The 24,527-nt window shown below is 40.8% G+C and overlaps 1 protein-coding gene across 2 annotated transcripts in view; it reads left to right on the top strand.

The window, feature by feature from the left end:
- The window catches only part of LOC308694109 (NLR family CARD domain-containing protein 3-like), a 39,125-nt gene extending 14,917 nt beyond the window's left edge, over positions 1-24,208 (top strand). Inside the window, exons 10-12 of one of the 2 annotated variants that reach the window (XM_081371412.1) lie at positions 10,975-11,148; positions 17,766-17,939; positions 23,529-24,208. In XM_081371412.1, the coding sequence (XP_081227538.1) occupies positions 10,975-11,148; positions 17,766-17,939; positions 23,529-23,544 (364 nt within the window). In that variant the 3' untranslated portion in view covers positions 23,545-24,208. The remainder of the gene's footprint in view (positions 1-10,974; positions 11,149-17,765; positions 17,940-23,528) is intronic. The other variant, XM_081371413.1, reaches the window with a different exon arrangement.
- The last annotated feature ends 319 nt before the right edge of the window (positions 24,209-24,527 follow it).

Raw genomic sequence — 24,527 nt, 5'->3', positions numbered from 1 at the left:
CAAAAGACCATGTCTAATACATACAGAGTTAGAATGAACATTTCTTTGGGCTTTTGACCATTGATTGTCTGTAATAGACACCCCTAGGTCATCCTGCCAGGCTCTTTTCAAATGGTCCAATGTAGGTGTTGTTTCTTCCTGTGATAGCACATTGTGGATTTTAGCAATTAGCCCTCTTTGAAATGGATTAGACAAAAACACTGTTTCCATTGCGGAGTTTGGGGGCTGATTAGGGAAAGACGGAAATAAGCCCTTAACAAAACTTCGGATCTGTGGGTATTTGAAGAAATCTTTACTTTCCAATCTGTATTTGCTCTGTAATTGTTTGAATGTGGGAAATATATTTTCAATAAATAAATCTTTTGTACATCGAATACCTTTATGTTCCCAGTGAAGAAATGTTATATTTAAGACTGATGGAGGAAATGTGTGATTATTTATCAATGGACTTAAAGCTGACATGCCCCTCCATCCATAATGCATCCTAATCTGGGACCAGATTTTAACTGAATGAGAAACTACTGGGTTCACAAGTTTTTGTTTTGAAATAGGCAAAGCTGAATAAAGTAATGCTTTTAACAAGGAGGGATAACAGCTTTCATTCTCCATCCTACTCCAATCAGCCCCCTGAGTGGACAACCAAAACGACATTGAGCGGATATTACATGACCAGTAATAACGTCGGAAACAGGGTAATCCCATTCCTCCCCAACAAGTTGGTCTTTGCAAGAACATTTTCTTGATTCTTGGAGTTTTTCCATTCCATATAAAATATGACAAGAGGGAATCTAGTTTATTAAAAAATGCCTTGGCTATCCAAATACGAATACATTGGAACAAGAACAGAAACTTAGGCAGAACATTCATTCTAATAATATTTATTTGACCTGCTAATGAAAGTGGTAGATTCTTCCATGTATCTATATCCTTTTTCGTTTGATCATATAATTTCAAAAAGTTGTGCTTAACCCTCTGGGGACCAAGGTGTTTTTGGGGCCCTTGGGATGTTTTGACATGCCCTGGCATTTGTGCTTTTTTCAGTTATTTATAAACATGTTAATGGCAAAGGTGTAAATTCACTCTATATAGCACAAACGGAGCTACCATAATATGTAAGTAACATGTATGAACATGTTTGTATTTTTAAGAGAATAATGTTTATGCGTGGTTATTGAAAAAAAAAATGAAAGTTGCTGAAATAAGACCACAAAACACATACTAAATATGTGTCCACAATACTTTTGACTAATGGATGTTGTCGCTTCGAGTTCTGGCTTCAAAATGATGTGAAAATCATCCTGCCTAATCGTTCACATAAAACAATACATTGATTTAAACATTGTAAGACAGTTTTTTTTTTTTGTCAGAAGAGGTTTATGCATGGGAGTGGTAATGACCTATCAATATTAATGAGATTCAGACCAGGGGTGTGACATAGACCCCCCCCCCCCCCATCAAGTGAGGCAGCCTGAAGAAAGAATGAGAGGACATTCAAAGGTTTTGTTTTTCAATCTGTTTTATTGTAATTCTAAATGTTGCTCTAAGCAAATTAAATGTGAGCAAAATAAAAAAATAATCAGTCGGCTATAAACAAGAGTCTGTGGAGTGTGTGGCGGAGCGGAGGTAGTGATGAAGCTACATTCCTTTTAAAAAAGTTGAAGAATATTATTACATAAATATAACTATAGCAGCATTAGTCTATAATGAATAACTGATGTACATAATTTTAGACGCGTGCAATAAGCCTATATGCGTGTCAATGGGCCATTACCGGAGAGGCACACCACAAACATTTGCGCACTTCATTAACTGGGTATATTTATACATTTCAGCACATTTACACACATTTACAACTGATATTTGCGAGCATGCATCGTTAATGATGAGGCAGCATTTAAACTAGTCAAAATATAATCTAAACACCTAGGCCTATTTTCTAAAATAATTTCTAAATTCTAGCTTTCATACATAATGATCTAAACATATCATTTACACATACAAATACAAATTTCCTAACCAAGGGGTTTACAGTGCGTAGCATATGCACTAAAAAAAATTTGAAATGGTACGAGATATTAAATTCATGGTATAGATATGCACTTTCATTAGATCGTGTTGAATAGGCTATAAGAAGATATCAAATGTCAATACTCTGAATGGCAAGTGGAAAATAGTCCACCCAGTATAATATGTAAGCTTCATGTTTATATTGAATAGCTTGTCAACTACTGCAAGTAAGACTAAATACTTACTCATCCGAAATTCTATCCACGGCTGGATCAAGTCACTCTTCAAAATACAAACGGTCGTCATCAGACTCTTCGTCGCTAGTATCCAGGACGAGCTGAAGGGCTTCTGCACCGGTGTATCGTGCCATCTTCCCAACGCGCAGGTGACTGAATGATGAAACTTGAAGCGTTTAATGCATTTGCTTGGGGGCGTTTACCTGTTTTGCATAGATGGCTTAACACATTTTCCATGTTTCCACATTTCCGCGTTTCAAATTGGAGTTCACGGACAGAGAGAGTGCAGAACTCGCATCATGTTAATTTTTCTTTATTTGGCAAAAAGCAAAACACTTTATTTTTATTGTGAGTACACAGAAAAAAATAGAAACTGAACAGGATCAATTGATGTATAACACGAAAATGAAAGTTCAAAATTAACAGAGCATTATGAACTTAATTTACATTGCTAAAAAAAAAAAAACGAGCAAAACGCATGGGCGCGTTTTTGGTCCCCAGAGGGTTAAAGAGGCCGTTATATTCCTGCGTAATATTTATCCCGAGATATTTAAATTCAGTTGAGATTGAAAAGGGAAAGATATTAAACACATTAGTATTCATACGGGCTTTAGAATTAATTGGAAATAAGGTACTTTTTGATAAGTTCAATTTGTAACCTGATATTGCTCCAAATTCCTTCAAAATTTCCATTATCACAGGAACAGATTTAACAGGGTTTGAAATATAGATCGTCCGCGTAAAAAGAAACTTTCTGTTCCGTTTTTCCCCTTTTAATCCCAATGAACTCCTCCTTTGCCCGTAATAAAAGAGCCAGGGGTTCAATGGCTATTGCAAAAAGTAATGGCGAGAGAGGGCAGCCCTGTCTAGTCAAGCGGCTGAGAGGGAAATAACTTAAATGCACATTGTTAGTCCGCACTGAAGCATTGGGTTGGGCATATAATAATTTTACCAAAGATATAATTTTTGGGCCAAATCCGAATTTTTACAGGGTCGAAAAGAGATAATCCCATTCGACCCTGTCAAAAGCTTTTTCCGCATCCAAGGAGAGTAAAATTTCAGGATGTAGATTTTTTTTATCCTGAGTGTGAATTATATTTAGTAATCTTCTAATATTAAAAAACAACTGTCTGTTTTTGATAAACCCAGTTTGGTCCTGTGAAATTATTGTCGGCAAGATTGTTTCCAGTCGTGTAGCTACAATTTTTATTGTCCACGTTGAGTAAGCTCACCGGTCTATAAGACGCGGGGTCTAAGGGGTCCTTGTCTTTTTTGTGAATAAGAGAAATGCTTGCATGGTAAAATGTTGGCGGTAGAGAGCCCCTATGTAAGGCTTCATTGAATACATCTAACAGCAATATCGAGATCTGCTCTTTGTAAAATTCTGAAGTGTAGCCGTCTGGACCAGGCGCTTTAAAATTTTGCATACTGTTTATAACTTGTTCAATTTCTTGTTTTGTTATGGGTTTTTCCAGTTGTTCTAGATTTTCTAAACTAATTGTTGGAATAGACATTTTATCAAAAAACATATCTATGAGTGTTGGGTTCTTCTTGGATTCTGAAGTGTATAGTTTTTTATAAAAACATTTAAATGTATCATTTATCTCCTGTAGGTCTCTTGTAACTTGGCCTGAATCCATGCAGATTTCCGTAATCATCCTTGATGCAGTTTGTTTTTTAATTTGTTGAGCCAAAATCTTGCCCATTCTTTCCCCTTGTTCATAATATCTATGCCTTGCTTTGGTCAACATTTTAACTGTTCTTGTAATGTATACTAATTCCAGTTCTGTCTGCAGAGCCAGCTTTTTCTTATGTAGAATTACTGAGGGACTAGATGAATGTTGTCTATCCGTTTCTGTTATTTCTTTTTTTAGTTGAGTTTCTCTTTCCCTTTGTTGCTTTTTTTTTCAGGCTTTTCCATGAAATTACTTGGCCTCTAATGAATGCCTTTAGCGCTTCCCAGAGGGTGGATTTTGTGACGTCTGGAGAATCATTAAATGATAAATACAAATTTATGTGATTTTTTATTTTTATTTTTTCTATTCCTTCTTTGCTTGATATTATGCTGTTATCAAACCTCCAAATCCTAGATGTTTGATTATATCCGAAAGTTAAATGCAGAGTTAGAGGACTATGATCTGACAACATTAGTGTTTCTATCCAGGTCAGAATCAAGCACTAAATTTGAACACAATGCACAATAAAATTTCCCCCAATTATCAGTTGATGAGAGTCCATGTCAGGTATTTTTGATAACAATGAGTTTATAAATTGTTCGTCATCAACGTTGGGCGCATATACATTTACTAATGTGATCAAATTATCATAAAGTTTACCAGTGACAATGATGAATCTGCCTTGAGAGTCCGGTATTATCTTTGAAGCAATAAACGGTACTGTTTTTTTAATTAATATTGCTGTACCCCTACTCTTTGCACCGAAATTAGAGTGAAATATCTGTCCAATCCATTTATTGCGTAATCTGTTGTGATCTTGATTTTTCAAGTGCGTTTCTTGTAGAAAGCAAATATCCATGTCTAGTTTTTTCAAATGTGCTAAAATATTACACCGTTTTATGGTTCCATTAAGCCCTTTGCAATTCCAAGTCACAAATTTGACCAAGTTGTGCGGAATTGTTTTAGCCAACATGGTGTTAACATTGGTCATATTTAATTAATGCATGGCAGTGAAAACTATCTTGTGTGATATCCTCTGAAGTAGAACAAAGTCTGAACATATGAACTTTTTCAACATCCCTAAACTAAACGTGCTAGGGTAAAAACAAAGAACAAAAAAGATCTGCATAAAGACCCCTAAGTTCCTAATCCCTAAGTCCATGGACACTTGACTTACCACTTAACTCCTAAAGTTGTATACTATATACTCCTGGGTCAGATCACTTGTAGTTGTGGCCCACTCTTATTAAACTTAGTAAACGCAAATCAAATCTAGTATAGTAATTAAATTTAACTCCTTACCCTCTTCCTTAAACGTGAAATTTAAATCAGATTGTTGTCCAATACGCATAGAAAATAGATAAATAAAAAATAAAAAAATAATAAATAATAATAATAATAATAATAATTAACCAACCTTGTAATAAACAAAACTTTAAAGGGGTAGGAGAAAAAATAAATAAAATACAATAAAATAAATATACGTATGCATATACCTACATACACCCACGCATCTACACACACCCCCACACCTCCAGCTATTCCACCCGTCAACACATAATTTTTCTTCCCCCTCCTTTTCTCTCTGTCAAATCAACCTTACTCCAATATACTCTAAACCATGTGTTACAGGCAAAAGAGAAGTGTCTTTTAATATGTTTTCCTTGGTGGCATCACAATTGTATGTTGAAAGGAATACTCAAATGCCTTTAATCCGCTACTACCTGTGCAGTTGGGGCCTGGGTTTTGATAAAGTTTTCAGCTGCCCGTGGGTCAGTGAACGAATGTTTGGTGTTGTCCATCGTTATGATCAACTTTGCCGGGTAGTACAGACTGTAGGGTATTCCAGCGTTGCGTAGTTTCACCTTAACCGGGTTGAAAGAAGCTCGCAGCTTGCTGACCTCTGGACTCATATCCGGAAAAATATGTACAGGTGATCCTTTGTAAAATAGGTTGCCTTTGCTCCTGGATAGTTGCAGAATCTTCTCCCTGTCGGTGTGGTAATGTAGGCGAGCTATCATCGCTCTCGGGCGCTCTCCTGCTCGGGGCTTAGGGGCCAGGGTTCTATGAGCTCGATCTATTAGGATTGGTGATTCAAAGTTTTCTTCGCCAAGCACTTCTGAAAAAAACTCCGCTATGAAGCGGCTTGGGTTCCCTGCCTCTATATCTTCGCTAATTCCCACCACGCGTAGGTTTTGTCTGCGACTTCTGTTCTCCAGGTCCATGTATTTTTCCTGCAGTTTATTGTAGTCCTTCTGTAAGGTTGTGTGTGCTTTGTCCATGGCGGTTATTTTGTCCGAAACATCACAGAGAGATCTTTCCATCTCTCTCTGTGTGTCTGCTGTTTCAGTGTGGGCCCTATGCAATGTTTCTATTTTCTGTGAAAGTTCGTTTCGGAGCGTGTTGATTTCCGCTTTAGCTTCCTCCCATAGCGATGAGATGTCTTTGCGTATATCTTGATGCATAATCTCGATTTCCGCTTTAATATCATTCTTTAAATTTCCGCGGTAGGCACGTAGTTCACTTCGAAATATTCCCACAGAGAGAGGTGTTTCTTCTTCCGCCATTACGCCTTCCTCTTGTGAGCAGGCCAGAGCTTCACTAGCTGGAGAAGTGTTAGCCGAGGCTTTGTCAGCCTGTGCTGCAATAGCATTCGCAGTGCCGGTTGAGGCCTCGTTAGCAGAGACATCGTTAACCGGAGCAGTTCCAACCGGTGCGGGTGTGGCTTGTAGAGTTTTTTGTGTGTATTTCCGAGTCCCCTTCATATCAAATATTGTCCTAAATTATTTTTATAGGTGAATTGCTGACAAAGGGCGATGTTCGTTGACCCAGGATATTTAAATTGTTAAGACGATCACAATTCAATCTGCGTGCAATCCAATACTGCACAGCTGATTAGAACAAAGCCCAGCAGGCTTACGTATGGGTGATTGTTTGCTTGCTTCTCTTCGGAACCTTGCTGATCAAGTTTCACTGGTGTTTCAACTTCTGCGGCTGTAGAATTTATTTCTTTTTAGTTGATCAGAATCCTATACTCTGTGGTGCCAAGTGGGCTTAATCCGTTTGGCGCGTCCGCTGAGAATGTTCTTTGTTGACATAATATAGCGGCTACTCAATCCAATGATCAAACCGCTGAGAGACTAAGACAAGGACTTTATGCACTTGTGACGCATAAAATAAAACATTGTTGAAGAATAAACTTTTACTAGCTTTTTATTGCACAGACCGATGTTTCTTGATGGTACAAAGTTTAGTGGTCAACAAAGAATACATCGTCCCTGCTCACCCCCTCCTCCTATCTCAATCAGTGAACAGGTGACTAATATTCACATTCTTACAAAATCCCGTGACCCCCCACCATGATCACGTGACAATCAAAAACATTACCTCTTTCATGTCTACTACAGAAATAATGGTAACACTTTATCCCAAATATACGGTAACAAAACCCTTATAAATAAGGGTTATAAATAAGGTTGGGGAGAGCGTTCCACCAGCATGGAACCGTGAATGAAAATGTTCTGAAAAGTGATTTTGTGGCTGTGAACCACGAGACGTCGCTCGTTGACCGATCGTAGGCTTCTGGTAGGGATGTAGGCTCGTTGGAGTGAGTGAAAGTAGGACAGAGCTGAGCCTGAGATAGATCTGTAAGAAAGCGTCAATGCCTTGAACTTGATGCGAGCAACGAGTGGTAGCCAGTGCAGAGAGATGAACAGAGGAGTGACATGGGCCCTTTTTGGCTTGTTGAAGACAAGACGAGCTGCAGCTGAATCATTTGTTGAGGTTTAGTTGCACATGATGGAACTCCAGCCAGAAGAGCATTGCAGTAATCAAGCCTAGAAATGAACAGGGCCTGGACGAGAAGTTGTGTTTCCTGATATTGTGCAGTGCAAACCTGCATGATCGAGCTGTCTTTGAAATGTGGTCTGTGAAGGTCAGCTGGTCATCCAATATTGCTCCAAGATTTCTGACCGACCTTGATGGGGTGATTGATGATGAATCTAGCTGGATAGTGAAGTCGTGCTGTAGAGACGGATTGGCAGGGAGGACGAGAAGCTCAGTTTTTGCCAGGTTGAGCTGCAGGTGATGTTCCTTCATCCATGCCGAGATGTCTGCCAGACATCTTGAGATCCGTGGAGCTATTGTGGGATCATCTGGTTGAAATGAGAGGAAGAGCTGTGTGTCATCAGCATAGCAATGGTAAGAGAAACCATGTGCCTGTATGATGTGTCCCAGTGATGTGGTGTAGACGGAGAAGAGGAGGGGTCCAAGAACTGAAGGACCTACCTGTGAGATAGGACTCAAACCAGTGGAGAGGAGTACCTGTGATGCCCAGTGATGAGAGGGTGGAAATAAGGGTCTGATGATTCACAGTGTTGAAGGCAGCAGACAGATCCAGGAGAATGAGAACTGAAGATTTGGAAGCAGCTTTTGTGATCCGTAGGGCTTCTGTGACCGACAGTAATGCAGTCTCAGTTGAATGCCCTTTCTTGAAGCCGGACTGGTTGACATCCAGCTGGTTGTTCAGAGACAAGAAGGAAAACAGCTTGGTTGAAAACAGCTCATTCAAGTGTTTTCCCAAATGAATGGTAGGAGAGAGACAGGTCTGTAATTCTCTACAAATGATGTGTTTAATGTTGTTTTTTTAAGCAGTGGAGTTACCTGAGCCTGCTTGAATGCAGTAGGGAAAATGCCAGTCTGGAGGGATGAGTTGATGATGTGTGTGAGTGCTTGTAGAAGTGTGGGTGAGATGGCTTGTAGAAGGTGTGAGGGGATAGGGTCTAGAGGGCAGGTGGTAGGATGACTGGAGAGAATAAGTTTAGATACTTCTTCATCGGTTAGTGGAGAGAAGGTTATTGGGTGTGGGAGAGGTTGGTCTGGGTTCTTGTGTGTGTGGAGCTGAGAACTGACTGCTGATAGTTGTTGTTTTGTTGAAGAAGTTAGCAAAATCATCAGCCGTTAAAGAGGAGATGGGTGGTGGTGGAGGTGGACAGAGGAGAGAGTTGAATGTCTTGAAGAGTTGTTGTGGAAATATGAAGATTTTGCAGCATGAACATCCACAGAAAAGGAAGAGAGGAGAGACTGATACATACTCAGATCAGATGTGTCTTTTGATTTGCTCCATTTCCTCTCTGCTGCCCTGAGTTCGGTCCAGTGTTCATGAAGAACCTCGGATAACCAGGGGTTAGAGGGAGCAGCGCTTGCAGGCCTGGAGGAGAGGGGGCAGATATTGTCTAGAGAAGTTAGAATGGAGCATAAGGTATCCTTTGTGGTATTCACATCCAGAGATGAGAATTGTGAGGGTGAGGGAAGAGAAGAAGACACGGCAGAGGAAAGATGGGAGGGAGAAAGTGAGCGCAGGTTTCGTCTGAAAGTGACTGGTGGGGTGGTTGGTGGTGCACGGGTAGGAAGGTGTAGATTGAAAGTAATGAGGAAATGATCTGAAATATTGAGAGGTCTCACCAAAAGGTTGTCTGTGATGCAGTTGCATGTGTAAACCAGGTCCAGTTGGTTGCCTGATTTGTGAGTACCTGTGGTGATGAGTCATTTGAGATCGAAAGACGCTTTGAGAGAGTTGAAGTCGGCTTCTCCAGATGAATGTTGAAATCACCAAAGACTACAAGTGGGGTGACGTCCTCAGGAAAAGAGGACAGCAGCACATCCAGCTCCTCTACAAAGCTCCCTACCTGACCTGGGGGGCGATAAATGACTACAATATGGATCTTATTGGGAGTTGTAAGTGTAATAGCATGATATTCAAATGAGTTGTTATTGCATAGAGAAGAGAGCGTTGAGTATTTCCAATTGTTAGAAATGAGAAGCCCCGTACCCCTACCCCTCCCAGACTGGTGAGGCGTGTGAGAGAAAGAGAAGTTGTTAGAGAGGGCAGCAGGGTTTGCTGAGTCTTCTGGACGAATCCAGCTCTCAGTCAAGCCCAAGATATTAAGAGTAGAATGAGATGAAAAGGCTGGAATAAAGTCAGCTTTATTGACTCCTGACTGACAATTCCATAGACCCACAGAAAGAGAGGTGTGTGTGAGGATGAAAGAATGGGACGCAGATTAGCAGTATTGCGCTGCCTTCTGCGCGTGATAAAAGAGCGTTGTCGAGAGACAACAGGAATGTATTGAAAGCACATGTTGAGTAAGGGTAAATAAGATAAAAGTGGGAAAGGAAAGGGAGAAGAAGATACTTAAGTGCCTTCCTTGTGTCCTTGCTCGGTGGAGTCGCACAGGTAGAGTCGATGGTCTTTCACAAGGAGGCTGAACACGAGAGCTGAACGCTTCCGCTGACGTTTCCGCGACAGCGTGCAAACTACAAAGATATAATGCTTTCACCACTGAGTGAGGACAGCTGTCTCGGTCCAGCAATTAGCACAGCAAAAGCAAATAATCCGAAAATGGGAGGAATCGAAACTAGCTGTTGGACAGCGCTGTACTTAAGTGTAATAAAATTCAAACTGCATTTCTTTCAGACGCGGCTGTTATTTAAAGTAGGAACGCGTATAAATAAAATACAGATTTATGTGAAGGTAAAAATTAAAAATAAGCAGAGAATCGTAAATAGCCTTACCTTGAGTCAAATAGTAAACTGAACAACAGGAGAACTGATATTAAAAAAAAAACACTTGCACGCTCTTGTCGTTTCCACAGACTGACCGCTTGTCCACACACATACACGCACGCGCACATACATACACGCACACACAGACACACACATACATACATGCACACGCACACACAGACACACACACTCTCTCTCTCACACACACACACACACACACACACACTAGGGCTGGGACGATACACCTAGACCATGTACACACATGCACACATGTTGGGTTTCCATATTTTGTGGGGACTTTCCATAGAAATAATGATTTGTATACTGTACAAACTGTATAATCTATCCCCTAATCCTAACTGATGTATTTTAACAATGTGAACTCATGAGTATTTTATATATTTCATATTGACAGCATTATGTTATTTTATTTTTTAAGTGTTATGTTTATCTTTGGATATAGGCTTAATGTGTGTCATTGTTCTCTACAGGTTGGAGGATTGTGGTGTCACAGATGAAGGTTGTGCTGCTCTGGCTTCAGCTCTGAGATCAAACCCCTCACACCTGAGAAAACTGGGTCTGTCTGAGAATAAACTAGGAGACTCAGGAGTGAAGCTGTTTCCTGCTGTACTGGAGAATCCTCACTGTAAACTGGAGATACTGAGGTAAGATCATCTCTACCATAAAGACTTGGAGTGAATAAGGATTAATATGTAGAGCACAGGTGTCAAACTCAGTTCCTAGAGGGCCACAGCCAGAAAACTGCAGCCCTGCTTCAACACACACACAGCTACAGTTTTCAAATATGCCTGAAGGACTTGATTAGCTGATCAGGTGTGTTTGTTTAGGGTTGAAGCTAAACTCTGCAGGGCTGTGGCCCTCCAGGAACTGAGTTTGATACCCCTGATGTAGATAGTGTATTCAATATATCTTTGGCGTAAGACCCATCCGGTGGTTCAGCACAGATTCCTGCTTGAACCGTCAGATCCTGCCGGCAGTAGAAGGCAGTGGTGAGGAGTCTCCCTGAAGAGGAACATTTACATCTTCATATATTATTATCCCCCAAAAGAAATAAACTTTTTAAAATCACAAATGTTTGCTGTGAATCAACTTGCCTTGTAATGCTTGTGCAAACAGACCCTTGTAAAAGCGTGAGCATTTCCTCAAAATGTGTGTGTGTAGCTGAAAAGAATGAAGTGGTGTGTGTTTCACCTGAACCAGGGCTGTCACCATATCAGATTTATCACTACATGATTATCATGGCCAAAATAACACTCAATAAAAAAATATCACCATATCTATGGAAATCTTGAAAAAGTAATAATAATAATGCTGTCAGTCAAATAAAGTAAAGATTAGTTTATTTTGTGTTATTTTTGAAAAAGAATCACTCCATCACATACAAAAGGAACAATTACACCAGTTGTGCCACCAGTTTGAAATAATAGTAACACTTTATCACAAGTATACAGTAACAAAGCACTTATAAATTATTTCCAAACTATTAGTTTATAGTAAGTGAATAGTATATAATAGTATATAAGCTGTAGTTAATATATTAAGAGACTATATACAAATAGTGAGTTCTTCGTTCACTGTTACTGTAATTACATTTACATTTACATTTAGTCATTTAGCAGACGCTTTTATCCAAAGCGACTTACAAAGTAGGACTAGATTAAGCGAGTCATCATGAAGAGGCAAAAAACAAAAAGCAGCGCAAGAAGTGCTCAAGATACAAAGTTCAGGCATTATTCAGAGTAGCATAAGCCCGATAAGTGAGGTTTAGAGGGAAAGGGGAGTTTTTTTTTTTTGTTGTTGTTTTTTTTTATGAGGTTAAGTGCTCACGGAAGAGATGGGTTTTCAGATGTTTTTTGAAGGTTGTCAGGGATTCTGCATTCCGGATGAGGGTGGGGAGAGCGTTCCACCAGCATGGAACTGTGAATGAGAATGTTCTGGAGAGTGATTTTGTGGCTTTCTGGGATGGAACCACGAGACGTCGCTTGTTGGCCGATCATAGGCTTCTGGTAGGGATGTAGACTCGTAGGAGTGAGTGAAAGTAGGAGGGAGCTGAGCCTGAGATAGATCTGTAAGCAAGCGTCAATGCCTTGAACTTGATGCGAGCAGTGAGAGGTAGCCAGTGCAGTGAGCTGAACAGAGGAGTGACGTGGGCCCTCTTTGGCTCGTTGAAGACAAGACGGGCTGCAGCATTTTGGATTATCTGTAGGGGTTTAGTTGCACATGCTGGAAGTCCGGCCAGAAGAGCATTACAGTGGTCAAGCCTAGAAATGACCAGGGCCTGGACGAGAAGTTGTGTTGCATGCTCAGTTAGGAAAGGCCTGATCTTCCTGATGTTGTGCAGTGCAAACCTGCATGATCGAGCTATCTTTGAAATGTGATCTGTGAAGGTCAGCTGGTCATCAAACGTTACTCCAAGATTTCTCACCGACTTTGATGGGGTGATTGATGATGACTCTAGCTGGATAGTGAAGTTGTGCTGTAGAGACGGATTGGCAGGGAGGACGAGAAGCTCAGTCTTTGCCAAGTTGAGCTGCAGGTGATGTTCCTTCATCCACGTCGAGATGTCTGCCAGGCAGCTTGAGATCCGTGCAGCTACTGTGGGGTCATCTGGTTGAAACGAGAGGAAGAGCTGTGTGTCATCAGCATAGCAGTGGTAGGAGAAGCCGTGTGCTTGTATGATGTGTCCCAGTGATGTGGTGTAGATGGAGAAGAGGAGGGGACCAAGAACTGAACCCTGGGGAACCCCTGTGGTCAGCTGATGTGCTCTGGATACCTCGCCTCTCCATGCGACCCTGAAGAACCTACCTGTGAGATAGGACTCAAACCAGTGGAGTGAAGTTCCTGTGATGCCCAGTGCTGAGAGGCTGGACAGAAGGATTTGATGATTCACAGTGTCGGAGGCAGCAGACAGATCCAGGAGGATGAGGACTGAGGATTTGGAAGCAGCTTTTGCGATCCGTAGGGCTTCTGTGACAGACAATTAATTAAAGTGTTATTGTTTAATTAGCTCTTATGTAAAGAGTTAGATAATGCTTTATTAACTGTGAATTAACTATAAATAGTTCTCACTTTAGATTAGGTCATGGAAAATCAGAAAATGCCATTAAGTGCTTTAATACAGCCTTTATTGGACATTAATTACATTAATATTAAGAGTTACATAAAATGTTTACAAATACATTAAAGGGGTCATGACATGGTTTTTGTTTTTGTTTTATTATGTTCCCTTAGGTGCAATAATAGTATTAATATAGTTTTTTGGACAAAAAACTTAAATTTTAGTGATTTATGACCTTTTCCCACCCTGTTTCTCATCCTCTGGTTCAAACAGTCTGTTTTGGGGGTGTTTCCCCTTTAAGAGTTCAGTGTTAACGCCCACTGTTATGATTGGCTAACTTCATTGCCCAAAAGTAGTTTTAAGACGAAATACATTACTTACAGTTTGCGGCGTCGTTGTTGGGCCCAGAATAGTCGGCACGGCCTGATTTTTAAGCAAATGTTTTCTGGCAAAGCCAGCATCATACTGCAATTTGTTCTCAAAACAGTCATCCTTGAAATGTACAGAACACACGCTTAAATTAACACTGCCGTGACTAGGACGTCTGCAAAAAATAAACTGCATCCATTTTTCCCTGACGTCTGGATCGTTCGGCAGCGTTTTCAAACAATTTGTTTGTCCACAGCCAGGAACAGCACATCTGCCTCATCGCAATCTTCTTGTAAACAGACGCACTCGCTGCACGTCGACTGAACACCTGTGGGCGTGACAACGATGCGATGATGCAAAATGAGGCGTAGTTGTCTTGCACTGGAGGCGGTCATATGCAAACGACTGGTACATCACTTCGTACCGTGACATCACTTCTTACCATGGATCCCCAACGAGCTGTTATTAGAGCTTGATTAAATAAATGCTTCGTTTATAATGGGGAGGACGTCTTAAGCTATGAAACTTGCAGGAAGTTTTAATGGTACAAAGACCTCTTACATACCAAAATATCAAGGTAAATTTGGTTTCTCATGTCATGACCCCTTTAAACACACACACACACACACTCTCTCTCTCTCTCTCTCTCTCTCTCACACACTCAAACACACTCTCACACACACACACACACACACACACACACACAAACACACACACACACACACTAGGGCTGGGACGCTGCACCTATCTCCCGTTTCGATACTATCACGATACTTGGGTGCCGAAACGGTATGTATTTTTTAAAAATTGTGATTCTACAATATTGCGATTCAATGTTGCAATGTATTGCGATTTGTTTTTAACACTTGACTATGGGGAAAAGTTAAATCCTACAGTTATACAGACTGTACATGATGTATAAGATTCATCACATCTTTGAGTTTTATTTCAGAAGCATCATACAGTACTACATTTTCTTGAATAAATAATTCAATAACAAATACATTTTTTAAATCACTTGTCGCCACCTAGTGGCAAAACAATGTAATCGATAAATGCGTTATTTTAAGCGCAAAGTTTCAATCAAAAGCTAATTTACTCTATTTCGATTGCTACCGTAGACATCAGTGTTTATATTTTAACTTTAAACTTTTATCCCAGTACTTCTATGGTAATTTGAAATATTGTATCACAGAAATAATGATACTATTATGATGTTGAATAGACCTTTTGTGAAGCTGTTCCATGACATCTTTTAATCATGCAGCTCTACTATCTTATATCTCTCTCAGCATATGAGTAGCGCGAGGGCTTTTCAGTGCATTCAGTCTCACGTCGCTTCCACTCGTCCACTTGAAATGGATATTATGACCAGTGTTGTGCAAGTTACTTCCAAACTGTAATACATTATACATTACTTGTTACTGTTATTTAAAAGTAATTCTTTACCTTACAATAATACTGTCTCAGAATTGTAATGCGTTACATTACTCCTGCATTACTTTTGAGTTACTTTCACCAAAATAACTACAGAAGTAGAACTTAACATTCTAAAATGACTAGGCCTTTAACGATATGCGATATGAAACCAAAATCGCGACACTCAGATCCACGAACCTGTGTCGCGGTGTGAGAAGGCAGAATCGCGACACGTCCCTTCCAACTCCAACTCCCAGAGTTATCCTTCCCGTCCAGATCTAATGCTACCACATCTTTAAATTACTATTAGTATTATTTTAAGTTAACATTATAAAATACGTAGACCTACACCACAAAACTAGTTGAGGATAAATTCTTTAAAATTCCATGTGACATTTGCAGTAAAAACTTGAAATATAAATTCTCAGAAAATGCATTTAATACCAATATATTGAAACGTCTGTTTATATATCCATAGCCTACTTCCTTAATAAAGGATTTCAGACATTAGAAAAATATCAGTCTACACATGCGTTTTATATTTAATATGAGGGAAATAGACATGCATGCATGCGTGACACAAAAATCTTAATTTTAGGTAGTAAAATATTTTTTAGTAATTCTGTGAATTACACTAAGCAAACCAAAAGTTATACTACCCACCGGATGAAGAAGGGATGGCTCTCCATATAACATAATATATTCATTTTAATTTATTTTTCGTATTCGCATTTATGAGGAAAAAACAATGTTATGGAGGTGTTAGTTCTCAGTTTCGCATGTGACCACTTTGAAAACTTTCACAGAGACCTCAAAAAGAAAGCACAAAGCCTTTCTTTGAAGTGAATTTCATTTTGTATTAATTGTATCTTAATTTTAATCAATGTTTCATCAACCAATTGCCTGGATTTAATAAATAAGATTTAATAGATTTAATAAATATAGTAGACAAGAGATAATCAGGACAAGGAGGCGCCGGCGCGTGACATAAACAAACCCAAACTCAGCGTATATGGTACTTGCCTCACAGACATATCTACTTTTAAACAGAACAATTTAAAACGAAAGAAAACAGACTGCTCTCTGCTTATGTCAACTTCATCTTTGCAGCTGACACTGACACAGAAAACACTTATTTATTAATAAACAATTAAAATGTCTCCTTGCTATATTTGATATATTCATAATCATAACTTTTGCCGGTTCTTTGTGACAGCTTTTAGGTGCTTTTATTGGCAGCGCCACCCTTACATTTTACATGAACGCGTCACCACCGCATCAAAAACATGATTGCGTGATGAAAACATCATGAAAAACACCACCTAAACATAGCCTAACTGTTTAGAAAGAAAACACCGAACAGAGTAATGCGGATACGTCCATCTCGCGAATGTACAGTCTTCTACCACATTCTCCCATTAGCCACTTTTCCACTGGCCAGTGTGAGCACAGAGACCGAAATCATGCCTCGCGGCACTCCTGTAAAACCTGTCCTAAACACGCCTTTACACGCCTTTACTGGACTGTCACACAATACAAAGGTACACCAGCAAGAGGGAGATGAATGAAATAAATCGCCATACAAATATATCAGAAGCTGTCATTTAGTCTTTATTTACAAACTTGGACACCACACACGGCTATTGACTGACCACGAACAGGTAATAACTTGCATTTTTCATTCGTTAATGTCTCGCGGTGTTGCTGTTTTTTTGTTTTTTTAACAATTACATTTTGGGCTAAAAGTGTGTTTTGTGTGAACATGTACCGAGTAAAATATTACTGAAAATTGATTAGTAATGCCTTACATTAATGCGTTACAGCGAAAAGTAAACTGTAATGCATTACTTTTGTAACCTGTTTCTCCCAACACTGATTACAACACTAACAACACATTTCATCCTTTGTTGGAACAAGAGTGGCTAACTTCTTTCAACCTCATCTATATGCAAGGACAAAAATGAAGCAATTTAATTTTTATCAATATCAATTAAAAAAAAACTTTTAAACTTTTTTTTTTTTTTTTTGATAGTTAGGTGAATTGATTTTTTTCTTCCTTTTTCTTCCAGCCCTAACACACACACACACACACACACACACACACACACTCCTTAAAATTTTTACAAATACATTAAACACACACACATTCCTTAAAATGTTTACAAATACATTAAACACACACACACACGTTAGGTTTCCATGTTTTATGAGGACTTTCCATAGAAATAATGAATTTCATACTGTACAAACTACATTCAATCCCCTATTCCTAACTGATGTTTTTTAACAGCATGAACTAATGAGTATTTGTATATTTTCATATTGACATTATTTATTTTTTAAGTGTTAGGGTTAGGGTTAGGATATAGCTATATCTCTGGATATAGGTTTAATGTGTGGCATTGTTCTCTACAGGTTGTGTGATTGTGGTGTCACAGATGAAGGTTGTGCTGCTCTGGCTTCAGCTCTGAGATCAAACCCCTCACACCTGAGAGAACTGGATCTGTTTGGGAATAAACTAGGAGACTCAGGAGTGAAGCTGCTAAAGGATCTGGAGGATGATCCACATTATGAATTGGAGACACTATGGCAAGAATAGTTTTTAACGATTTTCATCATCATATTTTAATTTAAAGTTAAAAATGGTTGTTTTACTCGTTGAGTAAATGGACTTAGAGTTCAGTAACACTGTGTGTGTGCGTGTGCGCGTGTGTGTGAATATTTTGTCTGAAATCATCAGATAATGAGTCTTAAATTCAGCCACAGTTTCCGTAGGTCTCTTTTCTTTAAACTGTGTATTTAAAGGTGCTTTAAGTGATGTTGGGTGACGTCACTTCTTGTTGACGTTTAAAGTATTGTCAAACAAAACGGAGGCTAGCTAGACACTCTCCCCTCCTCATCCACACACTAACCCCCCAAACCCCACCCCAAATCATTCTTGTCGGTTATTGGCTGGAACAGTTTATGTTTCGTGGTGCAGGTTAGCCCAGTTTGTTTTTGTTGCCGTTTGTGGAGCCTGGGGTGTCTACAGAGACCGCGTTTTTTTACAGTGTGTTCCAGGGACAGGTAGCTAGCGGATGGTGAGGAGATGTTTGCTGTATGTGACAAATGTTTTGGCCTAAAAAACGCATGACTTCGCTAAGAGCACCTTTAATATGAGTTTAATTCTGCTCATAGTGTTGTGACTGATTGTGAAAATAATATTAATGTTATTTTCACCTTTTCCCTTTAACTTTCTCTATAGGCATCTTTACACAGCTGAGTTTACAAAGCTGCTCTAAAGCGGCTCTGTGTCTGCTCAAAGTTCTGTGTAAAAACACAATGCCGCATTAAAGCAAACTTAAAATATGACGGGTCTGACCCACCTCAGCCCCTAGTATCAAAGGCGACTCTGATATTGTTTTGGATCTGTGTAAATGAATGCAAACTTGTGCTGCTCTAAACTACATCAATGTCATTGTCATGACAACCAAACGCATGGCATGAGAATCAAGAAGCGGAAGACTAAACATATAGGCCTAGCTCCATATTGTTTTAGCCAAATTAAAAAATGTCAGCCAACAAGGGACAATAAAATAAAAGTGTCCTGTACTCGCATCGTGAAGCAAACCACCAAAATAACAGAGTTGTCATGTCTGTAATCAATTGGCTTTAGAGCGGGGCTTCAAGCCCGACTTTAGAGCAGGGGTTCCTTTAGGGGAGAACGGCCCAGAGCTTATGGGCCCTAGCCTGCTACTTTAGTGGAACCAGTGTCAACCCCCATACCAGGGAGGATATCATGCTTATTGCTGAAGCCAACAACCTGTTTGGGTTTTTCTTTACTCTAGCCAGAGACGATAGCTCCTTCGCTGTGCTATAGGAAGCGGAGGCCTCAGCAGGATGACTCTAAGAGCAGAGGAGGCCTGCGCCACTTACACCAATGTGGTCTCTAGAGCTTTTTCTCATAGAAAAAATTCATAGTGAATTTCAAAACATCAACACAGAGCTCAGGGAGCAACGGGTCTAAGAGCTACTCATGATATGACAAAGAACCCCTTTCATGCTCTACCTTCCAAGCTGTACGTATGGAGGCCTCAGCAGGATTACTCTCGAAGGAGAGGAGGCCTGACGCATATAGTTAGGACAGCTAGCTCGACTACCACTAGAGCTCAGGGAGCGAGGGGCCTGAAAACCCCTCCTCAGAGAGAGAGGGACCACTTCTCAAGCTCTACCTGGAAGGCTGTTTGCGTGGAGGCCTCAGCAGGATGACTCTCTTAAGGGAGAGGAGGCCTACTATACCTTTTAAGAACCAGCTTAGTTCTAATGATGCACAACACAGAGCTGAAGAAGCGAAGGGCCTAAACACAACTCTCTGAATTAAAGAGAGAAGCCTCTTCCTTATGCAGAGACCAGATCTATCTGCATGGAACTCTGGAGGATGGAGGCCTCAGCATGACATCTCTCAAAATAAGAGGAAGCCTACGACATCCTTATGTGCTCAGAAATATGGCCGCTGGAGACATACTCAGCATAACAACCCTAGACTAAAGGGGAGTACTGGAGTCTGCATTTGGGGCGGCCTGGCCGTATAAGGGAGGCTAACACTGGAAGCCCGAGAGGCGAAGGGCCAAAAAAACTCTCTGCCATTTAAGAGAGTGACCCCTTATCTACCTCTACCTGCAACAGGGCCAGGCTGCCTGCATGGTGCTCTAAGGCCCGGAGGCCTGAGTATGACGACTCTAGCATGAGAGGAGACCTGAAAAATCCCTAAGGAATTATAACTTATAGACACTCTGTCAAGCTCTAGAGAGCGGAGGCCTCAACAGATAACTCTCTGTAGTGAGAGGAAGCCAAACTAACCACGCCTATAAGAGATGCCACAGGGAGGCATACCTACTACTAGAGCTGTTCCGATACCATTTTTTCCCTCCCGATACCGATTCCGATACTCGTGCTATGGGTATCGGCTGATACTGAGTACCGATACCAGTGTGTTAAAAAAGAAAGAAAGAAAGATCATACTACACCTGCATGACTGTGATATGATTATCATTCTGGTAAGGCCTGGCTCAGGTTAAACCCTTTGTAAAACATGAATGAATACAGCAAATGGAAGCCATTTATTTTTATATAGAACAGTATAAAACAGTAGTGCAACAGCAACTTAAATAAATATAGGAATAATTATTTTTTAAAAATGAAAGTGCAGCCACATTATTGTAAAATAAAAAAGGCATTTAAATTTTTAAATAGTACAGTATTTAACAATAGTGAAAATAACAAAAATACAAATCAAAAGAGCAGCAGCTACACAGTAAACAAAAAATACTTTAAAACAAGTAGGCTACACATTGCAGTAGCATTTTAATAATTTAGTATTGCTCATAATTTCAAGAGCAAAGGCAGATTGTTCTTCAAGAAGATGAGCACTTCAAGCTGCTCTTTCTGCTGCTGCTGCTGTCTAGCTGTGCATCCATACATGGAGCGTTATGGGGGTTTTCTGGCACTGTTTCTGCTCCCTCAGGTGTGGTCCTGCTCAGTAACGCCTCCATCTTCTCCACCTCTCGAGTCAGAGCATCCTTGGCATGCTCCTCCATAGTAGCTTTTAGTAGTAACATATTAATGCAATAGTAATCAATAATAATGCAATATCTAGTTATCCAAAACACCATTTCAAAATGTTGTTTATAATATAGACATTTATTATAAATATTAGACATACCTGTCTTTGAATCGTGGGTCTAAAAGAATGGCAACTGCATACAAGGGCTCATTCTCGATGGTCTTGAATCTTTTCTGGACAGCCTCAAGAAGGGTTGTTTTCATGTTTTTTATACCCATGTCCCCCTCGTTCTCCCGAGCAAGCAGGCGTTTCAGCACTGTGACTGAGGGGATGACTTCAGTTGCAGAAGAGGTGGAGGAGCTAATCTGTCTGGTCAGTTCTTCAAATGGTGTCAGAACAGTGATTATTTTCTCCAGTAAAGCCCACTGGTTAGCCATAAGGGTCACTGGCAGGTCATGGTCACCTCCATATGCTGAAATTGACCGCTTCTGCTCCAGTAAACTCTCGACCATATAGTAGGTACTGTTCCACCTCGTTGCTACGTCTTGGTGCAGACATTTGGTGGGCATTTGGAGATCTTTTTGAATATCCTCCAGGCGTGTAGTAGCCAGTGGTGAGTGTTTGAAATGCGCGACTATCTTCCTACCATTCGCCAGTGCATCACTCACACTTCTCTGTGACAGTAGCCCTTCATGCACCACCAGCTGGAGAGTGCGGATGAAGCATCCCAAACTTGGTACATCCATCTCGTCCATGGCTTTCTTCATGTTGCTAGCGTTGCTCGCACAAAACAACATGAACGTTGGACTTGGGGATTTTCCACTTTACTAGCATCCCCTCAATTGCTTCGGCAATTAATGTGCCAGTATGTGACCTTCGGAACTTGTTGGCGTGCAGCACCGCACTTCGAGGGGTAAATTTTGATTCTCTGCAGCCTGGCTTCGTTCGTTTTAGTTGGAGGAGGCACCTAGTGCCAACTACTTTGTCAACGGTGCTGTGAGGCTACAGGGGTTGTTTCTCACTATGATCAATTGTTGTTTTTTTGGTTGGTCTCACAAAAAAGGCCTGAGCCAGACCGTCAGAATGGATTATCATCATCGGTCCAGCTCGTTGGGCCTGATGTTATAGGCCAAGGGTGAAAGATAAAGATGAGGATGTACACAGGGAAGGAGGCGATTATCTGCCTCTGCTTGTGCCAGGACACTCACGTCTGGCCTGAGCTACTTCCCTGCCACCCTGCTTCTTCCTCCTGGACTCGTGCCACCTCGTTGACCTACTCCTGCCAGGAGGAGGGGCACGAGAGGCAACTGAGTCCCACTGCGATCCTCAGAACAAGACGGGGCAGGACCCCCAGGCTGTCGAAATGCACCTTCGCCTCCCTGAACTTTCCGACCACCACCTCAACGGAGGTCCTGAAAAGCTCAGAGGGCGAAACTGGGGCATCGAGGAGAAAAGCCTTCTCTTTCTCCCCGATGCCTGCCAAGTTAACCCACAGATGCCTCTCTGTGGCTGCCAACGATCATCCGATTGCTGCAGCCGTCTGGTTGGTGGCCCGGAGGTCTGTGGTGCAGCGCAACTCAGCCACCGCGCCTGGGGCTAAAACCCTGACCCTGGTCCTGGTCAGCAGGTCAGCCTGGTACGCCTGCAACACTGACATTGTGTGCAGCGCAGCACCAGCCTGACCTGTCGCCGCGTATGCCCTGCCATTTAGACGAGACGTGGTCTGAAGTGGTCTAGATGGCAGGGTCGGAGCTCTTAGTGTCGATGTCTCCCCTTGCAAGAGATAGCTTGCAAACGTCTCCTCAATGGGAGGCATCGACACATACCTGTGCTCTTGCATTCCTTCCACATTCGAATAACTGGAATGCTGGAAGTAGTGAATGTGTGGCTTCCCTGCCACGCCGCCATGGCAACTCAAGCCTGGCGGTGGCGCGCTCCATCACCACCAGCTCCGCATACGTGGAGGGGGCTGGAGGGGGCAGGGGGGCTCTTCATCCGGGCTCGAAGCCAATAGAGCACCGGCTGCTGTACCAGAGGATGCCTCAGAGAGCACATCCCCTCCCAGCAGATTCACCCCCTTCACCCAAACTCGTCGGCGAGCTCCCTCTGAGATCCCCACGATCTGAGTCTCCTCTCGGCCTCAGCACGAGCAGGACCCGAACCATGGGGCAAAGATGACTGTCCATCTTCCCTCGAGAAGAGCGACAGACGAGAACGGAGCGTTCTCATTGAGAAACGCTCACAGTTAGCGCACTCCGCCCCATAAAGGTCATGGCTGACACCGGCCAATGCGATTTTCGTGATTATACAGTGTTTCAGTCATCAGTAACGCCGAGGCATTCCCCTAGCGCTCTGACGCAGTCCAGACGCATCCCTTTCGAAAGGGAATTCACAATTTCTTTGTAGCATTTGTTCCATCTGGAACAATTTTCTTCAGAAATAGAAAAGTTGAAAGTTTTATTTCTTTGTTTTATTCCTTTTGATTTTGTAAAGTGACTTTGAGCATCAGATAGAAGCTATTTTATCATGTTTGAGAATTAATTAATATAGATTATCTAGTTAGTTTTCTTATGAAAAGATGTGACAGATGTAATATCTCAAACTGCATATGTGACTGTTTGTGTGTTTTATTTTAGGACTGGCCAGTATTAGAATGAACTAATAGATGACAATCTGATCTTCTGATGATCATCTGATGGTGAATAAGGATCCACTACAGAGACTCACAGTCAACAGAATCACCAGAGACTGAAGATACAGTGACTTCACTATTATAAATTAAGACTTCATTTAGATTTAAACAATCCTCTGACAGACCTGATGAGGCAGCAGTGAAACACCTTTTATTTCACAGCAGCAAATTACAATTTCTCATTCATAGATTAACTATTTTATGTGTGTAAATGCACTGTATAAACTCAAAAAAGAGTTTTAGAGGAAATATAGAGCCTGAATGTGTTTGTGTTGTACCAGCAGAGGGAGACAAAGACTAATGAAATTTTAGTTTTCATAATTATGAGAAAAAAAAAAGTTTAAGCTCACTTTTGGAAAACAAACAATGGAAGCTTGAGTGAATACATCATGTTTTTAATCATAGTTATATTACATTTGTATTAATGTATTAGAGTCATATAATGCTTTTTCATATTTTTATTTTTATTTAGTGTGTTATGCAGCTGTTTGTGCATGTATAAGATCTACAAACTTACAAAGTCAAATCATCTTCATTTATATAGCGTTTGAATATATATGTGCGCATGCGTGTAGTCCTTTACAAATCAACCCTCAATAAACTACTTGTCTGGCCTTAAATTATAATACAGATTTTTTTATTTTATTTTTTTCGCGTCTGCGTAGCCATGTGAACAAGAATTATCCCAACATTTTATCTGTACTGAGGTGAAGGGAAGGAGGCCTTCACAGGGGAGGGACTGGTTGACACTTCAGGACTGCGTTGTCATCGTGTCCAGGCGCAGGTCTTTCATCAGATCTGGATACGGCAGACTGCAGTAAACCTTGGATAAACAGAGACTAATATTAGCATAGACGCCATCTTCTTTATGATGTAACAAGTACATTAGGATTTATGGGGAGTGTTCCCAGTTCAGGCTGACCTAATCTATGCAGTCTGACAT

This window comes from Scardinius erythrophthalmus (assembly GCF_964197995.2).
Source record: "Scardinius erythrophthalmus genome assembly, chromosome: 7".
NCBI lineage: Eukaryota > Metazoa > Chordata > Actinopteri > Cypriniformes > Leuciscidae > Scardinius > Scardinius erythrophthalmus.
This window is presented reverse-complemented; position numbering and strand designations above follow the sequence as displayed.